Source organism: Oncorhynchus nerka, unplaced genomic scaffold (genome assembly GCF_034236695.1).
Source record: "Oncorhynchus nerka isolate Pitt River unplaced genomic scaffold, Oner_Uvic_2.0 unplaced_scaffold_1007, whole genome shotgun sequence".
Classification (NCBI taxonomy): domain Eukaryota; kingdom Metazoa; phylum Chordata; class Actinopteri; order Salmoniformes; family Salmonidae; genus Oncorhynchus; species Oncorhynchus nerka.
This window is the reverse complement of record NW_027040286.1, coordinates 136,151-150,000: the sequence shown is the minus strand read 5'-3', so window position 1 is coordinate 150,000 and position 13,850 is coordinate 136,151. Positions and strand designations below refer to the sequence as shown.

Here is a 13,850-nt window from a genome sequence, read left to right as displayed (position 1 = left end):
CCCCACCTGTTGTGTGTCCCTTACAGCACCCCCACACCCCCAGCAGCAGGTGTCAGAGAGCAGAGCTGTTAACGTCCCTTATTTGAATAACTGACAACAGTTCTCAGTTCTCAGTTACACAAACAATCCAGAGCTCCTCACTTAGAATCTAGATAAATGAACCCCCACTGCCTCCAACATCAGGAAGAAACTAATCTGATAAATGACCCCGGGGCCCACTGCCTCCAACATCAGGAAGAAACTAATCTAGATAAATGACCCTGGGCCCACTGCCTCCAACATCAGGAAGAAACTAATCTAGATAAATGAACCCGGGGCCCACTGCCTCCAACATCAGGAAGAAACTAATCTAGATAAATGACCCCGGGGCCCACTGCCTCCAACATCAGGAAGAAACTAATCTAGATAAATGAACCAGGGGCCCACTGCTTCCAACATCAGGAAGAAACTAATCTAGATAAATGAAGTTACCCACTGCTTCCAACATCAGGAAGAAACTAATCTAGATAAATGAAGTCTGGGCCCACTGCCTCCAACATCAGGAAGAAACTAATCTAGATAAATGACCCCGTTACTGCCTCCAACATCAGGAAGAAACTAATCTAGATAAATGAACCAGGGGCCCACTGCTTCCAACATCAGGAAGAAACTAATCTAGATAAATGACCCAGAGCCCACTGCTTCCAACATCAGGAAGAAACAAATCTAGATAAAAGAACCCGGGCCCACTGCTTCCAACATCAGGAAGAAACTAATCTAGATAAATGAACCCGGGCCCACTGCTTCCAACATCAGGAAGAAACTAATCTAGATAAATGACCCCGGGGCCCACTGCTTCCAACATCAGGAAGAAACTAATCTAGATAAATGAACCAGGGCCCACTGCTTCCAACATCAGGAAGAAACTAATCTAGATAAATGAACCCGGGGCCCACTGCTTCCAACATCAGGAAGAAACTAATCTAGATAAATGACCCGGGGCCCACTGCTTCCAACATCAGGAAGAAACTAATCTAGATAAATGAACCCCCCACTGCTTCCAACATCAGGAAGAAACTAATCTAGATAAATGAACCAGGGCCCACTGCTTCCAACATCAGGAAGAAACAAATCTAGATAAATGAACCCCCCACTGCTTCAACATCAGGAAGAAACTAATCTAGATAAATGAACCCGGGGCCCACTGCCTCCAACATCAGGAAGAAACTAATCTAGATAAATGAACCCGGGCCCACCCTCCAACATCAGGAAGAAACTAATCTAGATAAATGAACCCGGGGCCCACTGCCTCCAACATCAGGAAGAAACTAATCTAGATAAATGAACCCGGGCCCACCTGCTTCCAACATCAGGAAGAAACAATCTAGATAAATGACCCGGGGCCCAGCTTCCAACATCAGGAAGAAACTAATCTAGATAAATGAACCCAGCCCACTGCTTCCAACATCAGGAAGAAACTAATCTAGATAAATGAACCGGGGCCCACTGCTTCCAACATCAGGAAGAAACTAATCTAGATAAATGAACCCGGGGCCCACTGCCTCCAACATCAGGAAGAAACTAATCTAGATAAATGAACCCCCACAGCCTCCAACATCAGGAAGAAACTAATCTAGATAAATGAACCAGGGGCCCACTGCTGCCAACATCAGGAAGAAACTAATCTAGATAAATGAACCCCCCACTGCTGCCAACATCAGGAAGAAACTAATCTAGATAAATGAACCCGGGGCCCACTGCTTCCAACATCAGGAAGAAACTAATCCAGATAAATGACCACACCCCACTGCTTCCAACATCAGGAAGAAACTAATCTAGATAAATGAACCGGGGCCACTGCCCAACATCAGGAAGAAACTAATCTAGATAAATGAACCCGGGGCCCACTGCCCAACATCAGGAAGAAACTAATCTAGATAAATGATCCAGGGCCCACTGCTGCCAACATCAGGAAGAAACTAATCTAGATAAATGAACCCACCCACTGCTGCCAACATCAGGAAGAAACTAATCTAGATAAATGATCCAGGGCCCACTGCTGCCAACATCAGGAAGAAACTAATCTAGATAAATGACCCACCCATGCCCCAACATCAGGAAGAAACTAATCTAGATAAATGACCCACCCCACTGCTGCCAACATCAGGAAGAAACAAATCTAGATAAAAGAACCCGGGCCCACTGCTTCCAACATCAGGAAGAAACTAATCTAGATAAATGAACCCGGGCCCACTGCTTCCAACATCAGGAAGAAACTAATCTAGATAAATGACCCCGGGCCCACTGCTTCCAACATCAGGAAGAAACTAATCTAGATAAATGAACCAGGGCCCACTGCTTCCAACATCAGGAAGAAACTAATCTAGATAAATGAACCCAGGCCCACTGCTTCCAACATCAGGAAGAAACTAATCTAGATAAATGATGACACCACCCAGGAAGAAACTAATCTACCCCCCACTGCCAACATCAGGAAGAAACTAATCTAGATAAATGAACCAGGGCCCACTGCTGCCAACATCAGGAAGAAACTAATCTAGATAAATGAACCCCAGGGCCCACTGCTTCCAACATCAGGAAGAAACTAATCTAGATAAATGACCCCCTGCCCACTGCCTCCAACATCAGGAAGAAACTAATCTAGATAAATGACCCGGGGCCCACTGCCTCCAACATCAGGAAGAAACTAATCTAGATAAATGAACCCCCACTGCCCTTCCAGATCAGGAAGAAACTAACCCCGGGGCCACACTGCTTCCAACATCAGGAAGAAACTAATCTAGATAAATGACCCGGGGCCCACTGCTTCCAACATCAGGAAGAAACTAATCTAGATAAATGAACCACGGGCCCACTGCTTCCAACATCAGGAAGAAACTAATCTAGATAAATGATCCACCCACTGCACCCAACATCAGGAAGAAACTAATCTAGATAAATGACCCCGGGGCCCACTGCCTCCAACATCAGGAAGAAACTAATCTAGATAAATGAACCAGACCCCACTGCTGCAACATCAGGAAGAAACTAATCTAGATAAATGAACCCCCACTGCTGCCAACATCAGGAAGAAACTAATCTAGATAAATGAACCCCCCACTGCTTCCAACATCAGGAAGAAACTAATCTAGATAAATGACCACCCACTGCTTCAACATCAGGAAGAAACTAATCTAGATAAATGAACCACCCACTGCTTCCAACATCAGGAAGAAACTAATCTAGATAAATGAACCCGGGCCCACTGCCCAACATCAGGAAGAAACTAATCTAGATAAATGAACCCCCCACTGCTGCAACATCAGGAAGAAACTAACTAGATAAATGAACCCGGGGCCCTGCCAACATCAGGAAGAAACTAATCTTAAATGATCCCCCACATCAGGAAGAAACTAATCTAGATAAATGACCCCCCACTGCTTCCAACATCAGGAAGAAACTAATCAGATAAATGAACCCGGGGCCCACTGCTTCCAACATCAGGAAGAAACTAATCTAGATAAATGAACCCGGGGCCCACTGCTTCCAACATCAGGAAGAAACTAATCTAGATAAATGAACCCGGGCCCACTGCCTCAACATCAGGAAGAAACTAATCTAGATAAATGAACCAGGGGCCCACTGCTGCCAACATCAGGAAGAAACTAATCTAGATAAATGAACCCGGGGCCCACTGCTTCCAACATCAGGAAGAAACTAATCTAGATAAATGATCCAGGGCCCACTGCTTCCAACATCAGGAAGAAACTAATCTAGATAAATGAACCAGGGCCCACTGCTTCCAACATCACCTGCCACATCAGGAAGAAACTAATCTAGATAAATGAACCCGGGGCCCACTGCTTCCAACATCAGGAAGAAACTAATCTAGATAAATGAACCGGGGCCCACTGCTTCCAACATCAGGAAGAAACTAATCTAGATAAATGAACCCGGGGCCCACTGCTTCCAACATCAGGAAGAAACTAATCTAGATAAATGAACCCGGGGCCCACTGCTTCCAACATCAGGAAGAAACTAATCTAGATAAATGAACCAGGGCCCACTGCTTCCAACATCAGGAAGAAACTAATCTAGATAAATGAACCCGGGGCCCACTGCTTCCAACATCAGGAAGAAACTAATCTAGATAAATGAACCCGGGGCCCACTGCTTCCAACATCAGGAAGAAACTAATCTAGATAAATGAACCAGGGGCCCACTGCTTCCAACATCAGGAAGAAACTAATCTAGATAAATGAACCCGGGGCCCACTGCTTCCAACATCAGGAAGAAACTAATCTAGATAAATGACGGGAAGAAACCTAGATAATTGATCTGGGGCCCACTGCTTCCAACATCAGGAAGAAACTAATCTAGATAAATGATCCGGGGCCCACTGCTTCCAACATCAGGAAGAAACTAATCTAGATAAATGATCCGGGGCCCACTGCTTCCAACATCAGGAAGAAACTAATCTAGATAAATGAACCAGGGCCCACTGCTTCCAACATCAGGAAGAAACTAATCTAGATAAATGAACCCGGGGCCCACTGCTTCCAACATCAGGAAGAAACTAATCTAGATAAATGAACCCGGGGCCCACTGCTTCCAACATCAGGAAGAAACTAATCTAGATAAATGAACCCGGGGCCCACTGCTTCCAACATCAGGAAGAAACTAATCTAGATAAATGAACCCGGGGCCCACTGCTTCCAACATCAGGAAGAAACTAATCTAGATAATTGATCCGGGGCCCACTGCTTCCAACATCAGGAAGAAACTAATCTAGATAAATGATCCGGGGCCCACTGCTTCCAACATCAGGAAGAAACTAATCTAGATAAATGAACCAGGGGCCCACTGCTTCCAACATCAGGAAGAAACTAATCTAGATAAATGAACCAGGGGCCCACTGCTTCCAACATCAGGAAGAAACTAATCTAGATAAATGAACCAACATCAGGAAGAAACTAATCTAGATAAATGAACCCGGGGCCCACTGCTTCCAACATCAGGAAGAAACTAATCTAGATAAATGATCCGGGGACCACTGCTTCCAACATCAGGAAGAAACTAATCTAGATAAATGAACCAGGGCCCACTGCTTCCAACATCACTTGATGCCACATCAGGAAGAAACGAATCTAGATAAATGAACCCGGGGCCCACTGCTTCCAACATCAGGAAGAAACGAATCTAGATAAATGAACCCGGGGCCCACAGCTTCCAACATCAGGAAGAAACTAATCTAGATAAATGAACCAGGGCCCACTGCTTCCAACATCACTTGATGCCACATCGGGAAGAAACTAATCTAGATAAATGAACCCGGGGCCCACTGCTTCCAACATCAGGAAGAAACTAATCTAGATAATTGATCTGGGGCCCACTGCTTCCAACATCAGGAAGAAACTAATCTAGATAATTGATCTGGGGCCCACTGCTTCCAACATCAGGAAGAAACTAATCTAGATAATTGATCTGGGGCCCACTGCTTCCAACATAAGGAAGAAACTAATCTAGATAATTGATCTGGGGCCCACTGCTTCCAACATCAGGAAGAAAAAAATCTAGATAATTGATCTGGGGCCCACTGCTTCCAACATCAGGAAGAAACTAATCTAGATAATTGATCTGGGGCCCACTGCTTCCAACATCAGGAAGAAACTAATCTAGATAATTGATCTGGGGCCCACTGCTTCCAACATCACTTGATGCCACATCAGGAAGTGCCATTTAAAATGTCACAATAATGACTAATATACATTTGGGGCGGCAGGGTAGCCTAGTGGTTAGAGTGTTGGACTAGTAACCGAAAGGTTGCAAGTTCAAATCCCCGAGCTGACAAGGTACAAATCTGTCGTTCTGCCCCTGAAAAGGCAGTTAACCCACTGTTCCTAGGCAGTCATTGAAAATAAGAATTTGTTCTTAACTGACTTGCCTAGTAAAGTAAAAGGTAAAAAGGCATTGGTCTGAAGCCCCCCCCCAAAAGCTAATAAATTCACATGAGCTCCACAACGCCTACTTCACCCATAATCCACCAAGGTTTTCCAGCACACAGCTTTGACCTACTACAGTAGCTATTGTTGGTCTGTTGTACTTCAAACTATGGGAAGGCAGGATTTTGACGGCAGCCATCTTGCTTTTCGACGGCAGCCATCTTGCTTTTCGACGGCAGCCATCTTGCTTTTCGACGGCAGCCATCTTGCTTTTGACGGCAGCCATCTTGCTTTTTCGACGGCAGCCATCTTGCTTTTTGACGGCAGCCATCTTGATTTTTGACGGCAGCCATCTTGGTTTTTGACGGCAGCCATCTTGGTTTTCGACGGCAGCCATCTTGGTTTTCGACGGCAGCCATCTTGGTTTTCATTTGAAACATCTCTTCACCCGTTGCTTGTTTATAACAGGGGCAACGTTGTGAATCAGTCAGTCACAGAGAGACAGATAAACATCTCGATTCCGTTTTTAAAAACGGGGATCTTCTGTGTATAAAGTGACGTGGAAGAACGAAAGTTCAGTAATGATGGTTTTACGAAAACCGCTCGGAGATTTAACTAAGTATCCTTATTAAGATGCTTTTGGGAAAACGAGGACCCTGGGAAATAAATTAGCTGAGACAACAAATTTTTTTTAACATAATTTGAGGTGTAAATTACACATTTCAGAAGACACCTTGCGGGGAGAGGGTGGGGTAAAATCCATGGAAATTTAAAACATAAAAACTAAGTTTTTAAGTGAGAAGTAGGCATTGGTCTGACGCCGATAAAGGAATGACCACCAACCCATTCTAGCACACAGCTTTGACCTACTACAGTAGCTATTGTTGGGTCTATTGTACATCAAAACAATGTGTATGCAGGTTGCCTAGAATTTAAAAACCTTCTCAAAAAAGCCTAATTCCTACTCTTCAGGGGAATAATGGACTTTACAGTGTCCTGCTATTAAAATGTATTTTCAGTGCATTCAGAAAGTATTCAGACCCCTTGACTTCTTCTACATTTTTGTTACGTTACAGCCTTATTCTAAAATGGATTACATCTATACACAACACCCCATAATGCCATCACAATACCCCATAATGCCATCACAATACCCCATAATGACATCACAATACCCCATAATGCCATCACAATACCCCATAATGCCATCACAATACCCCATAATGCCATCACAATACCCCATAATGCCATCACAATACCCCATAATGACATCACAATACCCCATAATGACATCACAATACCCCATAATGACATCACAATACCCCACAATGACAAAGCAAAAACAGGTTTTAGACATTTTGGCAAAAGTATTAAAATTAAATACTGAAATATGATTTCCATAAGTATTCAGACCCTTTACTCAGTACTTTGTTGAAGCTACAAGCTTGGCACACCTGTATTTGGGGAGTTTCTCCCATTCTTCTCTGCAGATCCTCTCAAGCTCTGTCAGGTTGGATGGGGTGCGTCGCTGCACGGCTGTTTTCAGGTCTCTCCAGAGATGTTCGATCGGCTTCAAAGTCTGGGCTCTGGCTGGGCCACTCAAGGACATTCAGAGACTTGTCCCGAAGCCACTCCTGCGTTGTCCTGCGTTGTCTTGGCTGTGTGCTTAGGGGTTGTTGTTCTGTTGGAAGGGGAACCTTCGCCCCAGTCTGAGGTCCTGAGTGCTCTGGAACAGGTTTTCATCAAGGATCTCTCTGTACTTCGCTCCGTTCATCTTTCCCTCGATCCTGACTAGTCTCCCAGTCCCTGCCACTGAAAATCCCCACAGCATGATGCTGCCACCACCACCATGCTTCACCGTAGGGATGGTGCCAGGTTTCCTCCAGACGTAACGCTTGGCATTCAGGCCAACGAGTTCAATCTTGGTTTCATCAGACCAGAGAATCTTGTTTCTCATGGTCTGAGAGTCTTTAGGTGCCGTTTGGTGAACTCCAAGCGGGCTGTCATGTGCCTTTTACTGAGGAGTGGCTTCCGTCTGGCCACTCTACCATAAAGGCCTAATTGGTGAAGTGCTGCAGAGATGGTTGTCCTTCTGGAAGGTTCTCCCATATCCACAGAGGAACTCTGGAGCTCTGTCAGAGTGACCATCAGGTTCTTGCTCACCTCCCTGACCAAGGCTTTTCTCCTCCGACTCCTCAGTTTGTCCGGGCGGCCAGCTCTAGGAGGGGTCTTGATGGTTCCAAACTTCTTCCATTTAAGAATGATGGAGGCCATTGTGTTCTTGGGGACCCTTCAATGCTGCAGAAAGGTTTTGCTACCCTTCCCCAGGATTGAGACAAGGCAAAGATCTGTCTAAGGAGCTCTTCGGACAATTCCTGCGACCTCGTGGCTTTGTTTTTGCTCTGACATGCACTGTCAACTGTGGGACCTTTATATAGACAGGTGTGTGTACCTTTCTAAATCATGTCCAGTTAATTGAATTTACCACAGGTGAACTCCAATCAAGTTGTAGAAACATCTCAAGGATGATCAATGGAAACAGGAAGCACCTGAGCTCAATTTCAAGTCTCATAGCAAAGTGTCAGAATAATTATCTAAATGTTATTTTTAATACATTTGCAAATATTTCTAAAATACCTGTTTTCGCTTTGTCATTATGGGGTAGAAGGAAAAAATATTTAATACATTTTTAGAACAGGGCTGAAAAGTCAAACAAAATGTGGAAAAAAATGGGTTTGAATTTTTTAAATAAAAATTATATTTAATCTTTAATTTAACTAGGCAAGTCAGTTCAGAACAAATTCTTATTTACAATGATGGCCTACCCCGGGCCGAACCCGGACGACGCCGGGCCAATGGGACTCCCAATCACGGCCGGATGTGACTACAGCCTGGAATCGAACCAGGGACTGTATTGACCCCCTCTTGCACTGAGACGCATCTTGCTTGACCTTAGACCACCAGGGAGTCCTCGATGCACTGTGTATATATGTACCAGGTGACATGTTATACATGACTTGGCTGGGTTAAGGTGACTACAGGCTGGGTGACTACAGGCCCAGGTGACTACAGGCCAGGTGACTACAGGCTGGGTTAAGGCCAGGTGACTACAGGCCAGGTGACTACAGGCTGGGTTAAGGCCAGGTGACTACAGGCTGGGTTAAGACCAGGTGACTACAGGCTGGGTTAAGGCCAGGTGACTACAGGCTGGGTTAAGGCCAGGTGACTACAGGCTGGGTTAAGGCCAGGTGACTACAGGCTGGGTTAAGGCCAGGTGACTACAGGCTGGGTTAAGGCCAGGTGACTACAGGCTGGGTTAAGGCCAGGTGACTACAGGCCAGGTGACTACAGGCTGGGTTAAGGCCAGGTGACTACACTGTATATATGTACTCACATGTTATACATCTTGCTTGAAGCCTTGACTCCTCCGATGGGTATTCTTCTGATGATGACAGAGGAGTTCTTGGATATCAGGGCCTCGTCGTCTTTGTATTCTACAGATCAGAGACGAGGGAATTACTGGTCTGTCTGTTGGTAGTCCCCCGGGGGCCATCCTATATATCTAGTCCCCCAGGGGCCATCCCAGATATCTAGTCCCCGGATATCTAGTCCCCCAGGGGCCATCCCAGATATCTAGATCCTATCTCTAGTCCCCCAGGGGCCATCCCAGATATCTAGTCCCCCAGGGGCCATCCCAGATATCTAGTCCCCCAGGGGCCATCCCAGATATCTAGTCCCCCAGGGGCCATCCTATATATCTAGTCCCCCAGGCACCATCCTATACATCTAGTCCCCCCGGGCACCATCCCAGATATCTAGTCCCCCGGGGCCATCCTATACATCTAGTCCCCGGCCCCCATCCCCAGATCTAGTCCCCCCGGGGGCCATCCTATACATCTAGTCCCCCGGGCGCCATCCCAGATATCTAGTCCCCCGGGCGCCATCCCAGATATCTAGTCCCCCGGGCGCCATCCCAGATATCTAGTCCCCCGGGGGCCATCCCAGATATCTAGTCCCCCGGGCACCATCCTGTATATCTATATCTAATATAAAATCAATCCATCTTATCTATTCAATTTACATATGACGTTTTACATTCATGTTTGTCAGGAAGTGTTTTTAAAGTCCACTGGCCTCAACCAACCCCCCCCCAAAAGAGCAAGCAGTTCACAGTAGAAGGAAGAAACCTTAAGAGGAACCAGACTCCCTGACTAGGCCTAACCCCACCATGCCAGCACACAAGCCAACCACCTGGGCTGAAATAAGGGGTTTTGTGGATGATGGAACCTCACAGGTAGGCCAAATAAAATAAAAAATGCATATAAAATTAACATTTCCCTTCAACGAAACGGCTCAAACCCATTGACCCTCTTCTCTATTCAAGCCCTGTCAAAAAAATATATATATACCGGACCCCATTTGACCAGTAACCACAGTGGTTGTCTGGCTGTCAAGACCTCTTCATTCGAAATGGGTTCCCGACGGTGCTTATTGACACTAGTTTATTGGTGCTTATTGATCCCTGTGGTTGACACTAGTTGATTGGTGCTTATTGATCCCTGTGGTTGACACTAGTTGATTGGTGCTTATTGATCCCTGTGGTTGACACTAGTTGATTGGTGCTTATTGATCCCTGTGGTTGACACTAGTTTATTGACACTTATTGATCCCTGTTGTTGACACTAGTTTATTGATCCCTGTGGTTGACACTAGTTGGTGCTTATTGATCCCTGTGGTTGACACTAGTTTATTGGTGCTTATCCCTGTGGTTGACACTAGTTGATTGGTGCTTATTGATCCCTGTGGTTGACACTAGTTGATTGGTGCTTATTGATCCCTGTGGTTGACACTAGTTTATTGGTGCTTATTGATCCCTGTGGTTGACACTAGTTTATTGGTGCTTATTGATTGATCCCTGTGGTTGACACTAGCTCACCTTATTAACGTTAGATTTCCGTCCAGGCCCCGTTATGTGCCGCTTCCCGATGGGGGTTCAGCATCAGCAAACAGCACGGAAAGCCCCTGCACTTGAGCAATAGCTCGTCAACCAACTTACTAGTTAGCTAAGTTTAAACAATAAAAATCTACCTAGCTGTGATCCGAGGTTGAAGCAGTAACCTGGTTAGTTAGAAAGTAGCCAGTTAGCAGTTAGCAGCAACGGGACAGCCAAAACACAACACGTGTGTTTTGTCTGATAAAGTGATGGTAGATCAGGACTATATAGGTGATACGGAAAGAAAAAATATTCAACACGAAGAACTCAGTAACTCATTTCATAAAAGTTTTTAAAAATGTCAGATTGGCTTTCCGTCACTGGACAAATTTGTTCTTAGCTAATAACTAGGTAGCAACAGCTGTCGGCAGCTTTGACATCCCAAGTGATTTAACTTAGTTAAAATAAATAAAAATGTCTTCCTTTAAAAAAAATTTAAAAAACCCACAGATAATAAAACTACTTTCTTACCTTCTTTAGTTTGTGCGTTGGTGATTTGTAGGCCGCAGTCGACAGCTTTGAGTCTCTCTCGACCCATAATCTGTCTTTTCAGGTCGGCCAGAGTGATGTTCAGGCCATCGAAAGTGACCGTGTCGTAGTTGAGTTTAGATGAGAATTTATAATGTACACAAGACATGGTGGAAACGAAAAGGGACCCAGACACTAAACTGATCACATGTAGAGGGAACTCAATTACAACAAGCTGTCCCAAAAATGACAGAGCAAGTGTTCAATGAAAGTCGCTGAGTTTTTAAATGGAACTAAATGTTAATATCTAACGCGTCGGAAGGGGAAGAACAACAAAAAAACATGCTGATTGTGAGTTGTCTAATGGACTGAAATCACTTGTTTTGTTGGTTTGTTTTTTCAGAGTTTTGTACCGTAGAAACTGGCCCAAAGCAACACACCGCCTATCAGAAACATGGTGGGGGGAAAAAGCAATTTGACCAGATATTTCAAAATATATAAAATAAAGATCAACAAAGTGTCCGAGAGCCAAAAGGTAGGAAACTAAGAGTAGTAAACAGTAAAACAAAACAAAAACGTGACTTGCGTCCTTACTGTCCCAAAAAAAATAAATGCGATCTCTTAAGAGAATCAAGAGTTTGAAAATAAACAACAAAAAAACAGAGCAAACACGACGGTATGTATAGCTAATTTATTCCCTGTGTAAAAGGGGTAGCTAACTAGTTCATGTGAATTATGACAGAAAATAAAGACAAGTCTGGCCTTCTCGTAAACGCTAACGTGTAGCTAACAGTTAGCTTGCTGATAGCTTATAGACAAAAACCAAACAAGCTACCTATAAACAGACACTGTCAACTCAAATTACGTGAAGACATTAACCGGATACTACAACAAAAACATTAATATTTCAGAAACTATATATATAGTCATTACATTCCATGCAAATATCTGAATAATGTTGTATTCCTTTCCATTTTGAAGTGTCCAGAAATCAACCAGCTGTGTCGACTTCCCACAGAGACAAGAGGAGAGAGCTGTCATTTTGGCTCGGGCGGCCTTTCTGCGCATGCGCAGGAAAAGGAACGGCCACGTTCAAGAACATCAGTCGCTTTGCTTCCTGCGCAGTCGACTGATGACGCAATCCAACACTCAGAGCCTACCTTCTATTGACCCTGTTGACTCATCAGTAGGAAAGACCTGACCCTCAGAGTCTACCTTCTATTGACCCTGTTGACTCATCAGTAGGAAAGATTTGTTTCTCTTTTGGTCCATTCAACAACAGAGCGATACGATCCTTGTTTCAGCAGGATGTTGTATCTATACCTTATGTCATGCCTTATTGGAATGGATTTATTGATAATATCTGTTGGGCAAAAGTTTGGATGTTGCCACACACATACCTACTTGTTAACAAAATGAAGGAAGTTTCCTTTAAAATTATTCATAAATATTATCCTGCCAACCACAATATGAAGAAGTTTAAGGAAAACATCAACTCAAATTGCTCCTTTTGTAATGACCACCCAGAAACAGTGTTGCATCTTTTTGGGGGGATTGTATTCATGTAAGAAAACTGTGCCAAGACATCAGTAGGTTTAATTCTCTCTTTCTTTCTCTCTCTCGGAGGACCTGAGCCCTAGGACCGTGCCCCAGGACTACCTGACATGATGACTCCTTGCTGTCCCCAGTCCACCTGACTGTGCTGCTGCTCCAGTTTCAACTGTTCTGCCTTATTATTATTCGACCATGCTGGTCATTTATGAACATTTGAACATCATGGCCATGTTCTGTTATAATCTCCACCCGGCACAGCCAGAAGAGGACTGGCCACCCCACATAGCCTGGTTCCTCTCTTAGGTTTCTTCCTAGGTTTTGGCCTTTCTAGGGAGTTTTTCCTAGCCACCGTGCTTCTACACCTGCATTGCTTGCTGTTTGGGGGTTTTAGGCTGGGTTTCTGTACAGCACTTTGAGACATCACCTGATGTAAGAAGGGCTATATAAATAAAATTTGATTTTGATTTAATTTGGTTTATAATTGAACACATTTATTAAGATCTGACACTGTTGTGGAGAGATGTACTGTTTTAGATTCTTTACATACCATAGAAATAAGCTGAAACATTTTTTATGTAATTCATTTCATTATTCTTTTGGGCCAAATTTCATATACACAAAATGTACATTTACAAACAAACACAAAAAAAACAAAACATTTTCTTACCTTATTTTTAAAAAATAAATTGAACTGTATTTTAAGACAATTAAATACTCTACTAACAACAACAAAAAAGCTGTTAGAATTATAAGTATGTCCCTAAGGTCCTTGTGTAATTGTGATCGTAGCCCCGCCCCTAGATCGATTGTCCATTGTATATAATATATATATATACTTGTGTTCCTTCATGTATTCACTGTATTGATTTGTTGTTAATAAAAAAATAAAATAAAAAGTGTGATAATATCTATTT

The 13,850-nt window shown here is 43.9% G+C and overlaps 1 protein-coding gene across 1 annotated transcript in view; it reads right to left on the bottom strand.

Moving 5' to 3' along the window:
* LOC135570237 (E3 ubiquitin-protein ligase RBBP6-like) overlaps positions 1–12,434 on the bottom strand; it is an 85,298-nt gene extending 72,864 nt beyond the window's left edge. The window contains exons 1-2 of the mRNA XM_065016347.1: positions 11,386–12,434; positions 9,316–9,415 (exon numbers count right to left, since the gene is read on the bottom strand). Of these exons, the coding sequence (XP_064872419.1) occupies positions 9,316–9,415; positions 11,386–11,551 (266 nt within the window). The 5' untranslated portion in view covers positions 11,552–12,434. The remainder of the gene's footprint in view (positions 1–9,315; positions 9,416–11,385) is intronic.
* Between the last annotated feature and the right edge of the window lie 1,416 nt (positions 12,435–13,850).